We start from the raw sequence: 19,064 nt of genomic DNA, 5'->3' as shown, positions 1-19,064 counted from the left end.
GCATTTTCTTGTAAATATAGAAAATACAGTGAATCTTTGCAAATAATTGAACATTGTAATTCTGGATTATCTTTAATTAATGAGGCACAGGCATAATACCTCCAGACGTTTGGAATGCTGCTCTGTGTTTATGTCGCAAATGATCTTTAATTTTTCCAGTGAAAGATTATTTATCTTTTTTTTCTTCCTTGTGATTGTCTCTTCCTAGCTCCCTGGCTTCTTTACAAATTGTATCTAACTATTAGAAAGATTTCTTCCTATTTCTTCTGCAGATGGCCTACATTTAAGTATTAGGTTTAGAACAACTTTTAATTTTATCTTTAAATAATATTTAGGTTTTAGAGTCATAGAGTGTAAAAGGCCAGAAGGAGCCACAAGGTCAGCTAGTCTGACTTTCCTGTATATCACCAACACCACCCATCACCCACCCGCCAAACCCAGCAACTGACTTGAGACCAAAGCATTACAGCACACAGGAAACTAGACTACTATGTGCCAGAGGCACAGAATAGGAGGGACCGAGTTCCAACAGTGCCTGAGGTCCCGGGTAATGGCAGGGAAGAATTAAGTGAGATATATCCAGATAATCCTGGAAAGTGACTTACAGCCACATGCCACAGAGGAAGGCAATGTTTCTGCCCCGAGGTCTTTACCAATCTGACTCAGGGAAAATTCCTTCCCAATCCCACGTATGATGATCAGTTAGATCCTGAACATGTGAGCAAGATCCAGCCAGCCAAGCAACTGAGAGAAAGAGAGAGAGAGAATGCTTTGTGCTACCTCAGAGCCCTAGTCCTACCCATCCAATGTCCCGTCTGCAGCAGTGGCCATGCCTGATGCTTGAGAGGAAGGAGATTAAAAAAACTCTCCCAGAATACACTGGTGGGGGCTGGGGAATCCCTTCCTGAGCCCTGTAGGCAGCCAGTTGAAACCCTGAAGCATGCACTTTTAGGAACATAAGTCATGAACTATGTGTGAGCTCCAGGACTGCTGAGCCTTGTCCCCTACCATCACAAGCAACCCTACACATATAATTGCATTCACAGTGTTTCTGGAATAATTTTTATAATGGGGGTGCTGATGGCAGAAACCATGTATTTGAGTTGTTATTACTTCAAGCCCGAGGGGAGGGATGTGGGAGCAACCCCAGCACCCACAGTTGCAGCACCTATGTGCACTCATAAATTTGTCTATCCCTCTCTTAAAACTAATTCCATTGTTTGCCCCCACAACTTCTATTGGGAGGTTGTTCCAGAACCTTACCCCTCTGATGGTTAGAAATCTTCTTCTAATTTACAGCCTGAATTTATTCATGGCCAGTTTATACCCATTTGTTCTTGTGCCAGCATTCTCCTTAGCTTAGACAGCTCTTCACCCTCCCTAATATATACCCTTCAATATATTTATATGATATATATCCCCCAGTGTCCCATCTCGTCTTTCTTCTCTCAGTTTTCAACAGCTTTGTCTCATTTTTGAGGGTGGAGAGGGCGCTTAGAGATAATCAGGTGATTTTTTCCCCTCTATTTATTTACAAGTTTTAATCAAGAGAGATTACACAGATCGAACATAACTACAAAGCTTGCTAGGCAGAATCCTATTGGCCACACATACATTCTGCATTACACGTAATGCTAACAATCGCAAATACTTAACACTTCAGTAGTATTTTACATCTTTTCCTCTCAGGGAATGTTAACATATTGAAAGGATAAGAAATATAATATATGTAACAAATGAGACAAAATAAATGTATTTTAAATAAATAACACGATGGCTATGTAACATTCAGTTGTCCCTGTGTATTGTTATGGCTGTTTGGTGAGTTAGTTAACCAGGTATGTAAGGATGAATTAGAAATAGTAATAAGGAAGGAGAAGGAATATAAATGGAAGAGGAGAGAAGAATAAATAAAAGCAAGAAGACAAAACATAGATTAAGAAAAAATATGGATGTCTGGGAAGGAAATGTGTTTTATATATTCCTTGAAGAAGAGATTTTGGGACATAATAATAATAATAATAATAATTAATAATAACAATACTTAGCTCTCAAATCACTTTACAAAGGAGGTCAGTATCGTTTTACAGATGGGTAAACTGAGGGACAGACAGGCAACATTTCTTGCCCAAGGTCACCCAGCAGGCCCATGGCAGAGCCAGGAATAGAACCCAGAGTCCCAGTCCAAAAAGAACACATGTAAAATACCAGTTAAGTGTTAACTATTTGTGATTGGTAGCATTATATGTAATGTGGAATGTATGTGTGGCCAGTTGGAATCTCCCCAGCAAGCTTTGTGTTTATGTTTGATCTGTGTAATATTTCTTGATTAAAACTTGTTAATATGTTCTGTTTAAAATAAAGTGGGGAAAAATCATCTAATTGCCTCCAACCTCCCCCTGTCGAAAACCATCACCTTTACCTTATTATAAGGTACAAGTAAATGCTGTTCTAAACCTTATGTTTAAAGTCAGACCACCTGCAGAAAGGAGGTGGGGTGCTGGAAGAGACAATCTCAAAGAAGAGGATAAAAGGTATGTGCTTGCACCCTAGTGGAGTAGAATTGGTCCCAATTATGGCACCCTGAATGGGTAATTTTTTCCATGAGAGTCTTGTTTGCATGTCTGCATTTGTTTGGCCTTTCCAATGTGGTAAGGCAGCTCTCTCAAAAGCTTCCATCACTGTCAAGGCTGTTTTTCTAGGATATAGTGGAATACGTACAGGCCTAATAGGTGCAGTTTGGCTGGCAGGGTGATGGGAAAGTTCAGAGCCTTGAGAGTAAGATTACAGACTTCCTGTCAGAGAAGGGTAATTTTGTCACAGGTGCAGAGTACACTAGTGTGATAGACATGACGGTAAGTGTTGCCATCAACATTTATTTGTCAGAGTTTGTTAGTTAAGCTGAGCAGAGTCCTGCAAAAGTCTCCAGAGAGAATGAAGATAACACTTCCATGTCATCCCAAATCCAGTTCCAGTGCCTCTCACACAGAGTATGATTAAATTCTTCATCCCAGTTTTCTCTTGGTGGGAGTGAATTTGTGTGCCAGTAGTTATGAAGCCAAGAGTAGTGATAACTTCTACAGTTAGGTTTGGCCCTGAATTTGGCAACTATGTCTTAGAAGGACAGTTATTCATTCAGGGTATTGCATTTGACTGAGGAAATGGTCCAATTGGCCAGAACAGGGAGTTGTGAGTCCTGAATATGCAGTGTTGTTGTAGCCATGTTGATCCCAGGATATTAGAGAAACAAGGTGGGTGAGGTAGTATCTTTTGTTGGACTAACTTCTGTTGGTGAGAGAGACAAGCTTTCAAGCTTACACAGACTTCTTTACGACTGGGAAATGTACAGAATGTCACTCTTTAACACAAGGTGGAACAGATTGTCTAGCATAAGTAGTTAACATGTATTTCAAGGGACTATTCAAGGTGAAGTGGCCCATTGACACATCTCCAGTCATAGGAGAGGGGAAAAGCAGCTGAGGAGGTACATGCTCCACAACAAACCTTTCAAGATCCATGGATCCTAGACGTGCCTCTCACAACATGTGGTTTACCTCATCCAGTGCACCAAACTCCCTAATAATAACTATGAAGGTGAAATGAGACAATCACTGTGCTCTCAAATGAGCTCACACATAAAAATGATAAAAGACAAAAACATCATATCACCTGTAGGTAAATATTTTTCATAAAGTGATGCCTCTATATCTGCATTTGGGGTGGAAGAATCCCAGGCACCGCTACAGACTGGGGACTGAGTGGCTAAGTAGCAGTTCTGCAGAAAAGGACTTGGGGATTACAGTGCATGAGAAGCTGGATATGAGTCAGCAGGGTGCCCTTGTTGCCAAGAAGGCTAATGGCATATTGGGCTGCATTAGTAGGAGCATTGCAGACAGCTTGAGGGAAGTGATTATTCCCCTCTATTCAGTACTGGTGAGGCCACATCTGGAGTATTGGTTCAGTTTTGGGCCCCCCACTACAGAAAGGATGTGGACAAATTAGAGAGAGTCCAGTGGAGGTAACAAAGATGATAAGGGGACTGGGGCACATGACTTACGAGGAGAGGCTGGACTGCAGAAGAGAAGAGTGGGGGGGATTTGATAGCAGCCTTCAACTACCTGAAGGGGGGGTTCCAATGAGGATGGAGCTTGGCTGTTCTCAGTGGCAGCAGATGACAACAAGGAGCAATGGTTTCAAGTTGCAGTGGGGGAGATCTAGGTTGGATATTAGGAAACACTATTTCACTAGGAGGGTGGTGAAGCACTGGAATGGGTTACCAAAACCTCCAAGCTTAGCCACCAGCCTGGACCTGGTACCTGCTGCCACCACCCAAAAAATTAGAGTGTTTTGGGGCACTCTGGTCCCTCTGAAAAACCTTCCCTGGGGATCTTTGGTGTGATGGTGGTGTAATGAATTGCACTCGCATGGTGTTCTTGGGACACTTGGCCTTGATATGTCCCAGTTCATTACACTTAAAGCATCTTCCATCTGATGGGTCACTGGGCCGAGGTGAGTTACTGGAGACTGGTGAGGTTGAAGGGTAGGGTATCTGTGGCTTACTTGGGTGGTATGTGGGGTCTTTGGCTGTCCTCGGTTGTAGGGTTTATGGTCTGTGTGCCCCCTGGGGTAATCGTTCCCCTTGACAGTAGCTTTCTTGCTTTCTGCCAGTTCCATCCATTTGGCTCCAATCTCCCCCGCCTCAGCGATATCTTTGGGGTTTCCATCTTGTATGTACCGTGTGATGTCTTCAGGAACACCATCCAAGAACTGCTCCATTTGTATGAGGAGGTTCAGTTCTTCCAAGGTTTGAATGTTGTTTCCTGTTATCCAGGCCTCATAGTTTTTTGCAATGTAGTAGGCGTGTTTGGGAAATGACACCTCGGGTTTCCACTTTTGGGTTCTGAAGCGCCGACGGGCATGATCTGGGGTTATCCCCATTCGGTATCTGGCCTTGGTTTGAAAAAGTTTATAGTCATTCATTTGCAGCTTAGGCATTTCAGCTGCCACCTCTGCTAAAGGTCCACTGAGCTGTGACCTCAATTCTACCATGTACTGGTCTTCGGGGATGTTGTACCCAAGACAGGCTCTTTCAAAATTTTCCAAGAAGGCCTCGGTGTCATCACCTGCCTTGTAGGTGGGAAATTTCCTGTGCTGTGGAGCAATATTTGGCGCCGGGTTGTTAGGGTTGGCTGGCACATGCAGCCCAGCTTTTGCCAACTCCAGTTCATGTTTTCTCTGTTTTTCCTTCTCTTCATTCTCTTTTTGGTGTTTTTCCATTTCTCGGTGGTGGGCCGCCTCCTCTTCTTCTTGCTTCCTTCTGTGGGCCAACTCTTCTTCTGCTTGTTTCCTTCGGTAGGCTACCTCTTCTTCTTCTAGTTTTCTTTTGTGTGCTGCCTCTTGGGCTGCCTGTTCTCTTTGGAAGGCTGCCAGTTTGATGCTTTCTTCCTTTTCTTTCATCTCCAGTCTCTTTGGAGGCGTGGGTTCGAATCCCACCACTGCCACCATGTTATAACCTTAGTCCCAGATTTGGACCTTAGCGTCCAAAATATGGGGGTTAGCATGAAAACCTCCAAGCTTAGCCACCAGCCTGGACCTGGTACCTGCTGCCACCACCCAAAAAATTAAGTGTTTTGGGGCACTCTGGTCCCTCTGAAAAACCTTCCCTGGGGACCCCAAGACCCAAATCCCTTGAGTCTCACAACAAAGGGAAATAATCCTTTTTCCCTTCCCCCCTCCAGGTGCTCCTGGAGAGATACACAGACACAAGCTCTGTGAAACTACACAGAGAGACTCCCCCTCTCTGTTCCCAATCCTGAAAACAAAAAGTACTTTCCTATTCCCCCAGAGGGAATGTAAAATCAGGCTAGCAATCCAACACACAGATCTCCCCTTGACTTCTTCCTCCCACCAATTCCCTGGTGAGTACAGACTCAATTTCCCTGAAGTAAAGAAAAACTCCAACAGGTCTTAAAAGAAAGCTTTATATAAAAAGAAAGAAAAATACATCCAAATGTCTCTCTGTATTAAGATGATACAATACAGGGTCAATTGCTTAAAAGAATATTGAATAAACAGCCTTATTCAAAAAGAATACAAATCAAAGCACTCCAGCACTTATATTCATGCAAATACCAAATATCTGATCTCTTTGTCCTTACACTTAGAAACAGAAGACTAGAAAGTAGAAAGTACTTCTCCAAAGCTCAGAGAAAGCAGGCAGACTCACAAAAGACTTAGACACTCAATTCCCTCCACCCAAGGTTGAAAAAATCCGGTTTCCTGATTGGTCCTCTGGTCAGGTGCTTCAGGTGAAAGAGACATTAACCCTTAGCTATCTGTTTATGACACCTAGGGAGGTGGTGGAATCTCCATCCCTAGAGGTTTTTAAGACCCAGTTTGACAAAGCCCTGGCTGGGATGATTTAGTTGGTGTTGGTCCTGATTTGAGCAGGGGGTTGGACTAGATGACCTCCTGAGGTCTCTTCCTAATCTTCTATCAACCCTAATCTTCTGTGATTGTATAATCTCTCATTCTTCGTCTTCAATGGAAATGTGCACAACACCTTCAAAAGACAAGCCTGGGAACTTAAATTCATAACTTTGCTAGACGCTGAAAATCATGGGCTGAACAGAGACACTGGATTTGTGGCTTATTACCACAATCTCTAACCAACTAACCCTCCCACCCCCAGCTGCCTTCTCCTCCCTCTTCTGGAGGGGTGTTAACGAACCACTTCACCTTGAAAGGTTCCTAGAAATGTCTGTTAACTACATATGCTAAACAATCCATTCCACCTTGTATTTAGCTGTTTTTGACACTGAGTACGTTTCCCAGACCTAAAGAAGAGCTCTGTGTAAGCTTGAAAGCTTGTCTTTCTTACCAACAGAAGTCGGTCCACTAAAAGTCTTGAATATGGCATTTCTATTTTAGTTAGGGGAAACGTAGAAGTTTATGTTTAGAAACTCCAGTCCTTTTACATTTACAAAGAACTTTACAAGCTTTAAGTAATATATTTTTGTTTATAAAGCACCCATCTGGACAGCTAGCCATCTGTACATGTGCACCCATACACACAAATATATACAGGCATACAGTGGTAACCATCAAACTCTCTTACTTATTCCCAGGGCTGGCTCAGGCTTTTTTGCCACCCTAAGAGGCGAAGGGGGATGCGGGGGGAAACTGCAATCAGCAGCACTTCAGCAGCAGCTCAACCATGCCACTTTATTCCTTGGCAGCAATTCAGTGGTGGGTCCTTCACTCCGAGAGGGACTGAGGGGCTCGCCGCCAAATTGCCGCCGAAGACCCAGATGTGCCGCCCCTTCCTATTGGCCGCCCCATTCGCTGGTGCCTGAAGCCAGCCCTGCTTATTCTGTGTTCATCTGCAACATTTGTGAATATAGACTGTGCATGAAAATCTGTGTAACTGTTTCATTTATGTCTGTGATCAGGTCATAGAGATACAAGAACTCTGATTCCTATTTGCAGATGAATTGTGGGTGCAAATTTTGTGTGCACAAATGACATCAGCAGAAGGGGAGCCTTTTTTGGCCTCTAATACTGTATAAAGTACATATACCTAGCACAGGCTAATTACCTGCATTCAGCAATAGTAAAGTTTAAATGGCAACAACTATGCATGTTATGTCTGTATGTGTATATATATGCCCACTGTATTTATCTCTCTGTATCAGGGCCAGTGCTTCCATTTAGGTGACCGCCTAGGGCGCCAGGATTTGGAAGGGTGGCAGACTGCTCCGGTGGACCTCCCACAGGCATCCCTGTGGACGGTCCGCTGGTCCCGCGGCTCCGGTGGAGCATCTGCAGGCATGCCTGCGGCAGGTCCACTGGAGCCGCGGGACCGGTGAGCCGGCCCTGCACCTAGGGCGCCAAAAACTCTGGCGCCGCTCCTGCTCTGTATACATATACATATGTGAATCAAATCTGATCAGGTTTGGCTCAATCTTTCCTTCTTCTGAGCTATGTAAGTTTGCTGTGTGGGTCTCTCAGATATGTGTTCAAAATGCTGATTTTATCTTTTCTCTGTGTGTTAAAAAACTGTTAGCCCTTTTTATAAGTGCAGAGGTTTGCCTTCATGTCCTTGACCAAAATGTCCCCTTGCCAGGAAGTGTATTGTTAACTATCCTCGACCACCTTCATATGTCGGTGTGTTTTCAGTGGTGCTTTGTGTACAAAGCACTTAAGAACATGCTTAAATGTAAGCCCATGAGTAGTTATACTTACAGTTAAGCTGCATTTAATTGATTTGCTAAATTGGGGCCATAGCTTTTTTTAAGTGCTTCAAGATTCTTTGGGCTAAAAGACACTTTTATAAATGCTGTATGTTACAACAATTACACCATTATCTGTGAAGATATAGATGTATCTATTGTGAGAGCGTCAGGCCAGATGGCTACAGGAGAGTGATAGAAGGTAGATATATTAGCCCCCGATTAAGCAGGTCCCTTTCCCCTGAGTAAGATAATGGTCTGTTCCAGAACAATCAGGAAGTTGCTGGAACCAATTAAGGCAGGCTAATTAGGATACCTGGAACCAATTAAGAACCTACCAGAATCAATTAGGACAGGCAGGCTAATCAGGGCACCTGGTTTTAAAAAGGACCTCACTTCAGTCAGTGAGGGGTGCATGTGAGGAGCTGGGAGTAAGAGGCACAAGAAGCTTGAGAGTGAGTAGGTGTACTGCTGGAGGACTGCAAAGTACAAGCATTACCAGACATCAAGAGGAAGGCTCTGTGGTGAGGATAAAGAAGGTGTTGGGAGGAGGCCATGGGGAAATAGCCCAGGGAGTTGTAACTGTCACACAGCTGTTACAAGAGACACTGTAAATAATTGCAATCCACAGGGTCCTGGGCTGGAAGGAGTGGAGGGTGAGCCCGGGTTCCCCCTCAACTCCCTATTTGAGACAAGAGGAGGTGACTTGGACTATGGGTCCCACCAGAGGGGAAGGTCCTTGGCCTATCCCTCAACCCACTAGGTGGGTCTGCAGAGACTGTAGGGATTGTTCTCCATTTCCCCCATGCTGGCCAGTGATGAGGTTAGCTGAGTGAATGGCATGTTTGAGCCACTAGAGAAAGTGGCCAAACTGAGAGCTGCCATGAATTTCTGAGGTGAGCAAATCTGCCACTAGGCGCAGGACTCATCAAGGCAGAGGAGGAACTTTGTCACATTATATAAATATGAGAGGGAGAACCCCTTGTTTCTGATTAACAGGAGAGTTCTTGAGTTTGGGTAGAAGAAGAGAGTTGGTGTTCATTATCATGCATCACTGAAGGTTTAAAGGTCAAACATTGATAAATGTGAAGGATAGTCTGAGCAAGTTCTGTGTTATAAACCTGTTTCTATTGTTAACAGGACAGATTTCAAACTGGACAGTCAGAGTCTATGTTGCATCCTTTTGACCAAATGAGGCAGTTAATAAGAATGCCCTTATACTTGTGCTGGATTTCCATTGGCATTATAGGAAGACTTTAGCTCAGGGGTAGGCAACCTATGGCACGGGTGCCGAAGGTGGCACACAAGCTGATTTTCAGTGGCACTCACACTGCCTGGGTCCTGGCCACCGGTCTGGGGGGCTCTGCATTTTAATTTAATTTTAAATGAACTTCTTAAACATTTTAAAAGCCTTATTTACTGTACAAACAACAGTAGTTTAGTTATATATTATAGACTTATAGAAAGAGACCTTCTAAAAATGTTAAAACGTATTACTGGCACGCGAAACCTTAAATTAGAGTGAATAAATGAAGATTCAGCACACTTCTTCTGAAAGGTTGCCAATCCCTGCTTTAGCTTTTAGCATGCCTGCTCTGTAAAGGAATCTAGACAAGCTTGAGAGTCAGGATCTGCCATCCTTCTTACATACTGTTGTTCAAACTACCTCATTCATCCACCAATTAGTTAGAGTGGCAACATGAGGAACCATTTTTTATTTATGGAGATAGCATAAAATCATGCTACAGAACATCATGTTTCAAGCAGAATACCATAGATAAGTTTGACATTATTGTTTGGGAAGCCAAATAATGAAATGTGTAGAAGCTTAGTAAAGAGCATATAAGAAGGTCCAAACTTGGCCCATTTAAAATGTATGTTCTTTCATTTAATAGTCTAACGTCACATGATTTTCATAATGAGAACTGTTTTGGGACTTTTTATTAAAGAAAAAGCCAAAGAGTTGTTGTTTTCGCGCAAATCTTCCCACAACCCAACCCAAATATAGTTCATGAGCTGGGCATCTTCAAGGAAGGACTCCTTCTCCAAGGATGCAGAACAGATCTGAAGCCATGAGACTACATTTACCCTTTTGTCTCCTTAGCAAAGATGCTGGGGGAATAGCTCCATAGCAGCAGATTCTTGACGCCTGCTATGATCCTGCAGATTAACAAACAGGATTTGCTGTTTAGCTGTGCATGCACTGTCCCTCTCCCCCACCCCCAATCCTGCTTTCACCTTTGTGCAGAAGAATCGCATGCAGACAAATGCTAGGGTCTTCCCAATCCTTGTAGGAAGTACAAAATTTGCAGTGAGAGGAGATGCTGCAAAGTTTGCAATTCTGACCATTTCTCCCAACAGCTGTCAAATTTTAGGTGAGATCCATACCCAATTGAGCTAGAAGAAAACAAAACCAGAAAAATAGATGCGGGTGACAAGAGGGTCTCATGCTTTCTAACCCCACTTGCTCCCCATTTCTATCACTCTCCCCTAAAGCCTACTGTAAGGCTCCATCTCACAGCTTATTCTAATTATGCCACGGTGCAGGGCTGGGAAACTCAGAGCATATACTAGCACTTAATAAGTAAATAATAACTACACTTGCCAGCAAGCCACACAGCATTTTCTTTATCACAAAAGACCTTTGTTCAAGCAGAAATATTGGCTAGATCACAAGCGATGTGAATTTATTCAAACAGCAGTAATGTCCAATAAGGGTAATGCATTTATCCTCTTTGCTACCTAGCCCTGTTGTTAACAGTTATTTTACAGTTCACAGGCTGTAGAATACTATGTTATACAAGCTTGCAATTAAAATATTTAGTAGTCTAAAACATAAAGGCTAAATTCTGCCAATATTTGAGCATATATGGCACCTACTGAATTGTATAGTGCATAGTACGTGGTCCTAAACACATGTCATAGAAAAGGTCCTGGAGTTTCTTATAATTAGTCTTAATTCATCAGTTCACTCCTTTTATTGGTGTACAGGGGTCATACAGAAAAAACATGACTTTTATTTTACTGGACTTTATGTTCTTTTTGGCAGCCATTTATGTGCATGTGTATGTGTCTATATGTATATTTCTGTGCATATCTTAATAAAGGATTGCATTTCCTATCCAACACAAGAGAATATTGATTTAAAAACATATTTAAAATAGTGTTCTTTGAGGAATCCATGGACCTGACTCCAACATAGTTCTGATGACCTACAACTTCCAATGAAGTCATTGGAAGGATCAGGTCCATTTTTATTTGAGACAGTTATGTTTATACAAGAGGCTGCATTGAATCGTACTGTTCTGAAAACTAGCAGCAACACCAAAAATCAAAGGAAAAGGACTGCTAAATAACTAATGAAATGTGCAACATTGTAACCCAGCATAAAACAGAGAAGTACAAAATGTTCAAAGTAGCTTACATTCTCTGGGCTTTTGTTAAAGTAATTGCTAAGTTAATTTCATCTTTCAAGTTCCAAAGCTCACTTGTCATCTTACTGTAGATATTCATTATTCTAAATAATTTTAAGTGATTCTGCAAAAGCCCTAAAGGAGAAGGCGATAGGCACTTGATAACATTAACCCCTGGAGCTGTCATGAGTTATTGTATCCAAGTGAAAATCTGCATAGCACAAAGTTGTATCGAATAGAGGACTAATAAAGCAGAACTATATTACTTTAAAAGTGTATCATTTCAGTATCCATTCCAGTAAAATGTAGTTTGGTTGGTTTATTTGTTCAGTTGTGTATGTCTTGGTTACAAAACACTACAGTATTTTTTACAGGTAACCTTCTTTGTCAAAGCTGACATAACCATTTCACTTCCCTTGAAAAACTGTGCAATAGATCTCTTGTTGCAGTATGATCAATGATAGCAGCTGCACTTTAGAAAAGGTTTCCATATGGTAACCCAGATGTTCATTCTCTCCTTATGAAAGAATTATTGTAACTTTCATAGTAAGGACAGTGTTATGGTAAATAAGTTTATGGCAGATACAGAATAATTCTTCAGTCACTCTATATTTTGGGGGCTTTAAAAAGGAAGATAGATCTTCTATATTTTGTTGTTTTTCTACTTTTGGGACATAATTGTCTTTACAGAACAATCACATCAAATACTCATTATAAACATGACAGAAAAAATGGTCATTCATTAGCTTGGGAGTAAAATTATAATTACAGTTATGGTGCTTTGAGGTGATTGTAAAGAGAATGCTAATTGCACAGTTTAAGGTTGCTAATTTAATAGCAAGCTAAAACACAGTAATCAGCTGAAGAGAAATACATCCCAATATTTTAAAAGGATCAGGGTATTAGAATTCATTAAATCCCTCTTCCTCTCCTCCTGCTTTAATCACTTTAGGTTAGAGTGTAAAGCTGTGCAGGCAGTATTCCTTATAAATGGAATCATGTGATGCATATATGAAATTAAAACTGCACCTTCCTTTGGCGTCTACAATCAAGAGCTAGGGAATAGGCAGGCTATTCTGCCAGAACTTAGCTATACTGGCACTTGATGGTGATACACAGTACTTCTCATCTGCAGAACAAACTGCAGCATCTCTTCCTGCAGCAGTGTGTCAGCCATTGGCTTTCCTGTGACACGTGACGGATGGAGCCTTCTCTGTCTTTTCTCGCCCATCTGTGTGCAGGGCACTGATAGGCCAGGCTGATGCGCAGGCAATTTATCATCTTGATCTCCCACTGAGTCAGGGAGCTCTCCTGTCATCAGTATTGATTTCAGAGGATGGACTAAATTTCCTAGGATTTTCATTAAGAATTAAGAAAAAAGCTATAAGCACGCAGGGTAGCCAGGCAGACATGGATATGAAATGGCACTGTGAAACCTCTCAGGTAGCTTCTTCTATCACAGCTGATGCAGAGCACAGGCTAAGCACTGCAGCATGCAGGGTTTAAGATACCATTAGTCTAACAGCAAAATAAAAAAAAGCATTTGCACCGATTACTAAAAATGACTTTTTAAAAAAAAATTGAGTATGTCTTCTTGGAGATTGCATGTCATTAATATTGAGATTGAATTTCTGCACAATATCTGTTAAATATAGAAAGGCTTTTAAATTTTAATATCTTTTTACAAGAAAATAACGCTTTAAAACTTGAGCATGTGTGCTTCCTTTTTATCTGCTGCTTTTCTAAGACAGAGATTTTTTTTTAGCATGTTGCTGCAAAAAAGTAAAGGGGGTTGGAGGGGAAATTCAGAAGTCTCCAGTAAAAGCATGAATAAAAACTGCTTAAAATAGTTGCCAGGCTGCTTTATTAATAACCTAGTAATTATTTTGTCTAAAGTGCTTAAACCCTGACCATGCATGCTTTTTATTTTGGCACATAATGTGTGTTTGTGTGTGCATGCATAGGTTTTGGGGGGAGGGGGGCAGGGCGGGTTGTTTTTGTTTTTTACTGAGCATTTGCAGAACTGGAATTTCTGTGAGTTATATGCATGTTTTGTTAACATAGAATGCATACAAATGAATGACTAAATCTGATGAACAAATATTTCATAATATGTAATGCAAAAATAACATCATATTTCTTTTAACTAATTAATTTTAATTATTTAGGAGGGGAATATCTGCATGCCAGTGATAATGAAAGCGTTTGTGTGGGTTTTTTAGAAGATTATTTATTTGCTCATTTCTAACATCAAAAGCAAGCTGTTATTAATAAACCTCCAAAGCATCCATTTAAAATAGCATTGATTATAAAGCTTGCCATAATACTTGAAAACAAGTAGTAAAGTGTGTGTTTGTGTGTGTGTGTGAACACTGAGCTCCTTTGGGAGCAATGTGATCTCTTCCCAGTGGTTAGACTCCACAACAATAATGAAAATGCCTTGGTATTATAGAGCCTACATGCACCATGGGAATTAAAGCTAGGAAAAGCAGGACTGTTACCAGGTGGGACAACTATATGCTGGTAGTGAGTACAGACCATAGGTGATGGAGTAGAGTGGATAAAAGGGGATTAGGGTCTTTAAAGGGGATGAGGCAGGAATCTCTATACTAGAAGGGGGATAAGGTAGCAACTGCTATACTAGAAAAAGTATATTTTCACATCTTACACTTGTTATGAGACAGAAGTTAAAGGAGGAATAGCTTTCTTGATCACTTGTTTTGTTTCAGAGGAGAATATATTTAGAAAGAGCATTGTAGGAATGTACTTTGATGTACATTAACTGGTATGTTGAGCCCAGTTTTGTATTTTTATGACATGTTTGTAAAAAGGTTATGTATAAAATTGGATCTAAGTTATCTTAATCTTGACAGATAGTGCTCCTATCATTAGGAGTTATGGGACTGAATCTCAAACCTTGGTCATTGTAATGTACCTGGTATATTGTATAAATTCCATGCATGGAGTGACAGAGTTTCATTAACAGGAGTTTTTTTTACAAAGATGTTTTCACTTCATTTTTTAAACATACATGCTTACATTTACTAAAATATTAATGTATATTGTGATTCTCATGATACTAATCATCTCTAATGCTAATCTTGTTTCCTTCCCCCTCACCACCACTCTCTTATCTGAATATTTTTTGTTATGTTATATTATCTCAGTTCCAATAACTCTGGCCATTTGACATTTTAGATGGTAGTACAAGTTCAGCCTGAAAATTTAGTGAAATGAGTTTGCCATTCCCAGCTCTACTCTCTAATAGACAGTCTTCCACATCACCTTGGCATCATACATAATTTGACACAGCTGACAGCCTTTACTTAGAGGCTTAGGGTTGAGCCAGCATGGAAATTGAATTGCCTCTCAACTCCCTAATATTAATGATCCTTCCAGGTCAGCACAGAAGTAATTGGCAGGGCAGCCTGAGGAACTGTGTATTAAATCTGCCTAAATTGTTGCTAGACTGTGGAGAGATGCATCCAGATAACTTATATAAAGTGAATTTAGGTTATGCTTCCATATGCTTAGTAAAGAAGTGCTAGAATTATGGCAATCTCAAAGACCAACATCTGTACTCTTGAGTTCAGTATTGGAATGATCTTTCTGACCTTCAAGAAAACAATGATTATAAACTATTTTAGGCAATTTTTCCTCCGATGTTCCTGAAAAGCAAATAAGCATGGGTATCTTGATGTGGATTACATCATGAAGTGTAGCAATTTACCTGTATTAAGAGCTTTTCTTAAAAATGTGTAGCAATAAATAGTGAAAAATCAAATTAATATTGCCCCTGCTTTCTAATCATTAAAATATCTGTACATTTAAAATAGTCCTTTAATCAACCAGAGTTAGTATTCACCTGGGCAGCTTAATTAAGTGGTAATCGTACTTTTAAGTCAAGAATCAAGAAATTCAGAATAGAACCTGAGAACAGTTAAAAACTTGACTGTGCTTCAGGACTTTGTGTAATACTGGTTAAGCAAGAAATCCTAGGCACAGTGAGGGAAGATATTCTTTCTTGTGAGGGTGGGGGGATGTGCATTTGAGGTAACCTGAAAAAGTAACTGTTGTCAGCACCACTTTGTTGTGGGGAAGCCCAGAGTGGGCATAGCTGCTTCCTGTTTTGAACAGTAAGTGTCCCTGTCTACAGAACCAAAGAACAAAAGAAAACTGGAATAAAATGATGATGCTCAACGTATACAATATATACTTCTGAATTAGCTGTTGTATCTGGTAATTGTTTTTAATAAAATAAAATCATGATGGTGGTGCACCGGTGTAATTTAGCCTATAGGGAATTAGAATGGGAAAATATCCATTAAGAGATCTTGTCCATCAGCAAGCAGGATTGCTCCCTACAATCTGTTATTGAGTGCAAATCATTTACTTGTACAGCAGCTTATGGCCCTTCCACCACTTCCACGAAGAGTACTCCTTAGTCTGATACAGCTCAATGTTATGAACATTTCTTGATATTCAGCTCATCTCTTCTGTTCCTCAGTTTCATCCCACTGCTTCTAGTTATACTGATTGCTCTGCTTTCTTGGTGTCTTTATATACTGAAATTTTCATTTAACCAAGAAATATATAAGCAGCCAAATTAATCTCTAGTCTAACTTTGTTGATATCAGTGAAGTTACAACGGAGATAAATCTGACCTATTATTTCTTTCTGATCAGTCTATTTACCCATAAATGAATTCCTTGAAATCTTTCTGGTATTATGCAGCAGTCTAGAACTTTACTATGCCATCCTTACAGAATTCTGCATAAAGGACAAAAAGCTTTCTAAGGCTCCTAAGTAACTTAGGAGCTGAAGTTGCATTGAAAGTAAAAGGACTGGAAATCAAGGAGATTTAGGCTCTAATGGCCAGATCATTGAAGACATTTAGATGCTTAAGGATAGGCACCTAATGAGATTTTCAGAAATCCCTTCATGCCCAATGGGAGTTAGGTACCCAAGCACTTTCAAAAATCTCACTAGGTGCCTATCTAAAACTCTAGGTGCCTAAAAAACCCTTTAAAATCTGCCTCAAGTGACTTAGGTGCTTTTCACTGTTACCCAAAGCTTACATTTGCAGCCCAAAACTGCATATGCATCTTTTTGTGTTATTGTATTGCACTGCAGGTTTGTATCCAATTTGCTGTACTTGACCACTGCTAGGAATTTTTGTCACTGCTGTTTTTTCAGGTTTTCTTTTCCTCTTTCAGATTATTTTCCCCTATTCCCCATATCTATTAATTTGCATTTTTCCATGTTGAATCATATTTAGTAATGTTCTGCCCATATAGTATTTCTGTTTTCTGTGTCCCTTAGTACTGTTTTTTTTAGTCTTCACTGGTATTTGCAATACTTCCCAATTTAGTTTCCTTTAATTTTCATATGCCTTACATACATTGGGTGAAATCCTGGCCCCATCAAAGTCAATGGGAGTTTTGTCATTGAGTTCAGTCAGGCCAGGATTTCATCTCTTTGTGTAGTCTGCATAGAGAAATGATCAAAATAAACAGATAAAGAGAGCTTCAGACCAAATTTTGTCCAGGGAACCTGTGCAAGCTTAAATTTGAGAGCTCATTCAAAAAATGTCAGCCTTTTTTTTTGAATATTTTGGCTGAAATTTCAACAACTTGAAAAATTTTGACCAGTTCTGTTCAATGTGTATTTGATGGTACAACTTAATAATCGTATTTGCACCTATTGTAGTCACCAGAGACTGCCTTAAAAATAAAATTTCCCAAGCTACTGACTGACCTACCTATAGCAGCTTCCTAGACTCACACGAAAAATGGCTTTATACTTCATACTATATTGCATGTTCCAACAATATTTTTGTTTCTCTGGTTTCTGCTGTTGTTGCTACTCTCATCTTCTTCTTTTTCCTTTTCTCACCTGTTTCACACATTTTCAGACTGATATAATAGCCCACTCCTCTGTTGCGGCCATCATCTGATTTTGGCTTTATTTTTTCTCTGTGATTTGTAAATAGGTATAGCTATAGATTCACATCTAAATCTGTAGAATATACCCCTTATCCAACATCATATCCTGTCATCACGCTGTGTCATAATAAGTGTAATAAGTGATCATAAGAGATACTGAGCACCCTCAACTCACGTAGACTTCAGATCATCATCTCTCAGCTAAATAAAATTGCACTTAGAGGGCCAGTCCAATACCCATGATCTCAGTGGGGTGAGTCCTATTGACTTCATTGGGTGTTGGATTATGGCCTCATGCTATGCTCAGAAAAGGGACTCTGTAGAAACATTTCCTTCATATGCTACAGACCTGTTCCCTGCACTAATTTCGAGTCATTCCATTTTACTTTATTGACAACCATACAATTTGGCTAATTTTTACTTCAGTACTCATTATAGGGCCAACATGACTAAGGGAGAATGAGATGGATTTAAGTTTTGGGCTTGCATGTCACCATCAGAATTACTAAATTGCAGCTGCAGAATATTTATGTGGAAATGTATAAAAATATACACTCCAATTGCACCTTAAACGACATTGACAGTTATCACTCTTAAAATTTTTACAGCTTTGTCTTTGCTACTAGGTAATGTCAATACTGCCTTCCCCATTCTTCCTGTGAAAGTATACCTAGGGAATAACATGAATAGTATAAACAACGAGGAGTACTTGTGAGACCTTAGAGACTAACAAATTTATTTGGACATAAGCTTTCGTGGGCTAAAACCCACTTCATCAGATGCATGGAGTGGAAAATACAGTAGGAAGGTGTGTATGTATGTATATAGATAGATATAGAGTACATCAATTTGTCTAATCTTCATACTCTGGAAACCTGAATCAGGGAACTGAGGTGGCCAGCCTAGTCCCAAAGGAACCCATCACTCCATCACTGGAGATTTTTAAGAGCAGGTTAGACAAACACCTGTCAAAGATGGTCTAAATAATTCTGCCGTGAATGAAGGGGACTAGACTAGATGACCTCTCGAGGTCTCTTCCAGTCCTATGATTCTACCTGCATGGACTAATCCTGATTCTGGGCAAACTTCTTTGCAATACTTTCTCAAAGTGAAATATATATCAGTCATTTGAACCAATAAAAAGGTTACTGTTCTTGAAGATAACTGGATCCTTTTTTGCAATACACATAAGCTGCAGCATGATGAGCTTTAGTAGCTGATAGATGATCCTTGCTCCTTTCTTGAAATGTGCTTAAACTGACTGACTTCTGTAGCAGACCTCACACTGTTCTTTTTATAGTGAAGTGTCCAAAGGGTATCAGAGATTAAAGACAGCTTTTCTGCTTCAGATACTGAACTAAGGCAACTGAAATAAGCTGGGTAATTGAGCTAAAAATATACCACAAAGCAATAAAATTAAATTCAAATCACTTTGTTTTTAAGTAAGGACCTTAAATTAACTGATTAAGGATCAG

At 40.3% G+C, this 19,064-nt stretch overlaps 1 protein-coding gene across 20 annotated transcripts in view; it reads left to right on the top strand.

Annotated features, from left to right (window-relative positions):
• The window catches only part of NRXN1 (neurexin 1), a 1,267,446-nt gene that overhangs the window by 1,164,674 nt on the left and 83,708 nt on the right, over positions 1-19,064 (top strand). The window contains exon 1 of one of the 20 annotated variants that reach the window (XM_050951746.1): positions 13,031-13,087. The exons of the other annotated variants lie outside the window; for them this stretch is intronic. Coding sequence (XP_050807703.1) covers positions 13,055-13,087 — 33 coding nt within the window. The 5' untranslated portion in view covers positions 13,031-13,054. Of the gene's footprint in view, positions 1-13,030; positions 13,088-19,064 lie in introns of those variants that run through there. 20 annotated transcript variants of the gene reach the window in all.

This window comes from Gopherus flavomarginatus, chromosome 4, assembly GCF_025201925.1.
Source record: "Gopherus flavomarginatus isolate rGopFla2 chromosome 4, rGopFla2.mat.asm, whole genome shotgun sequence".
NCBI classification, from domain to species: Eukaryota; Metazoa; Chordata; order Testudines; family Testudinidae; genus Gopherus; species Gopherus flavomarginatus.
This window is presented reverse-complemented; position numbering and strand designations above follow the sequence as displayed.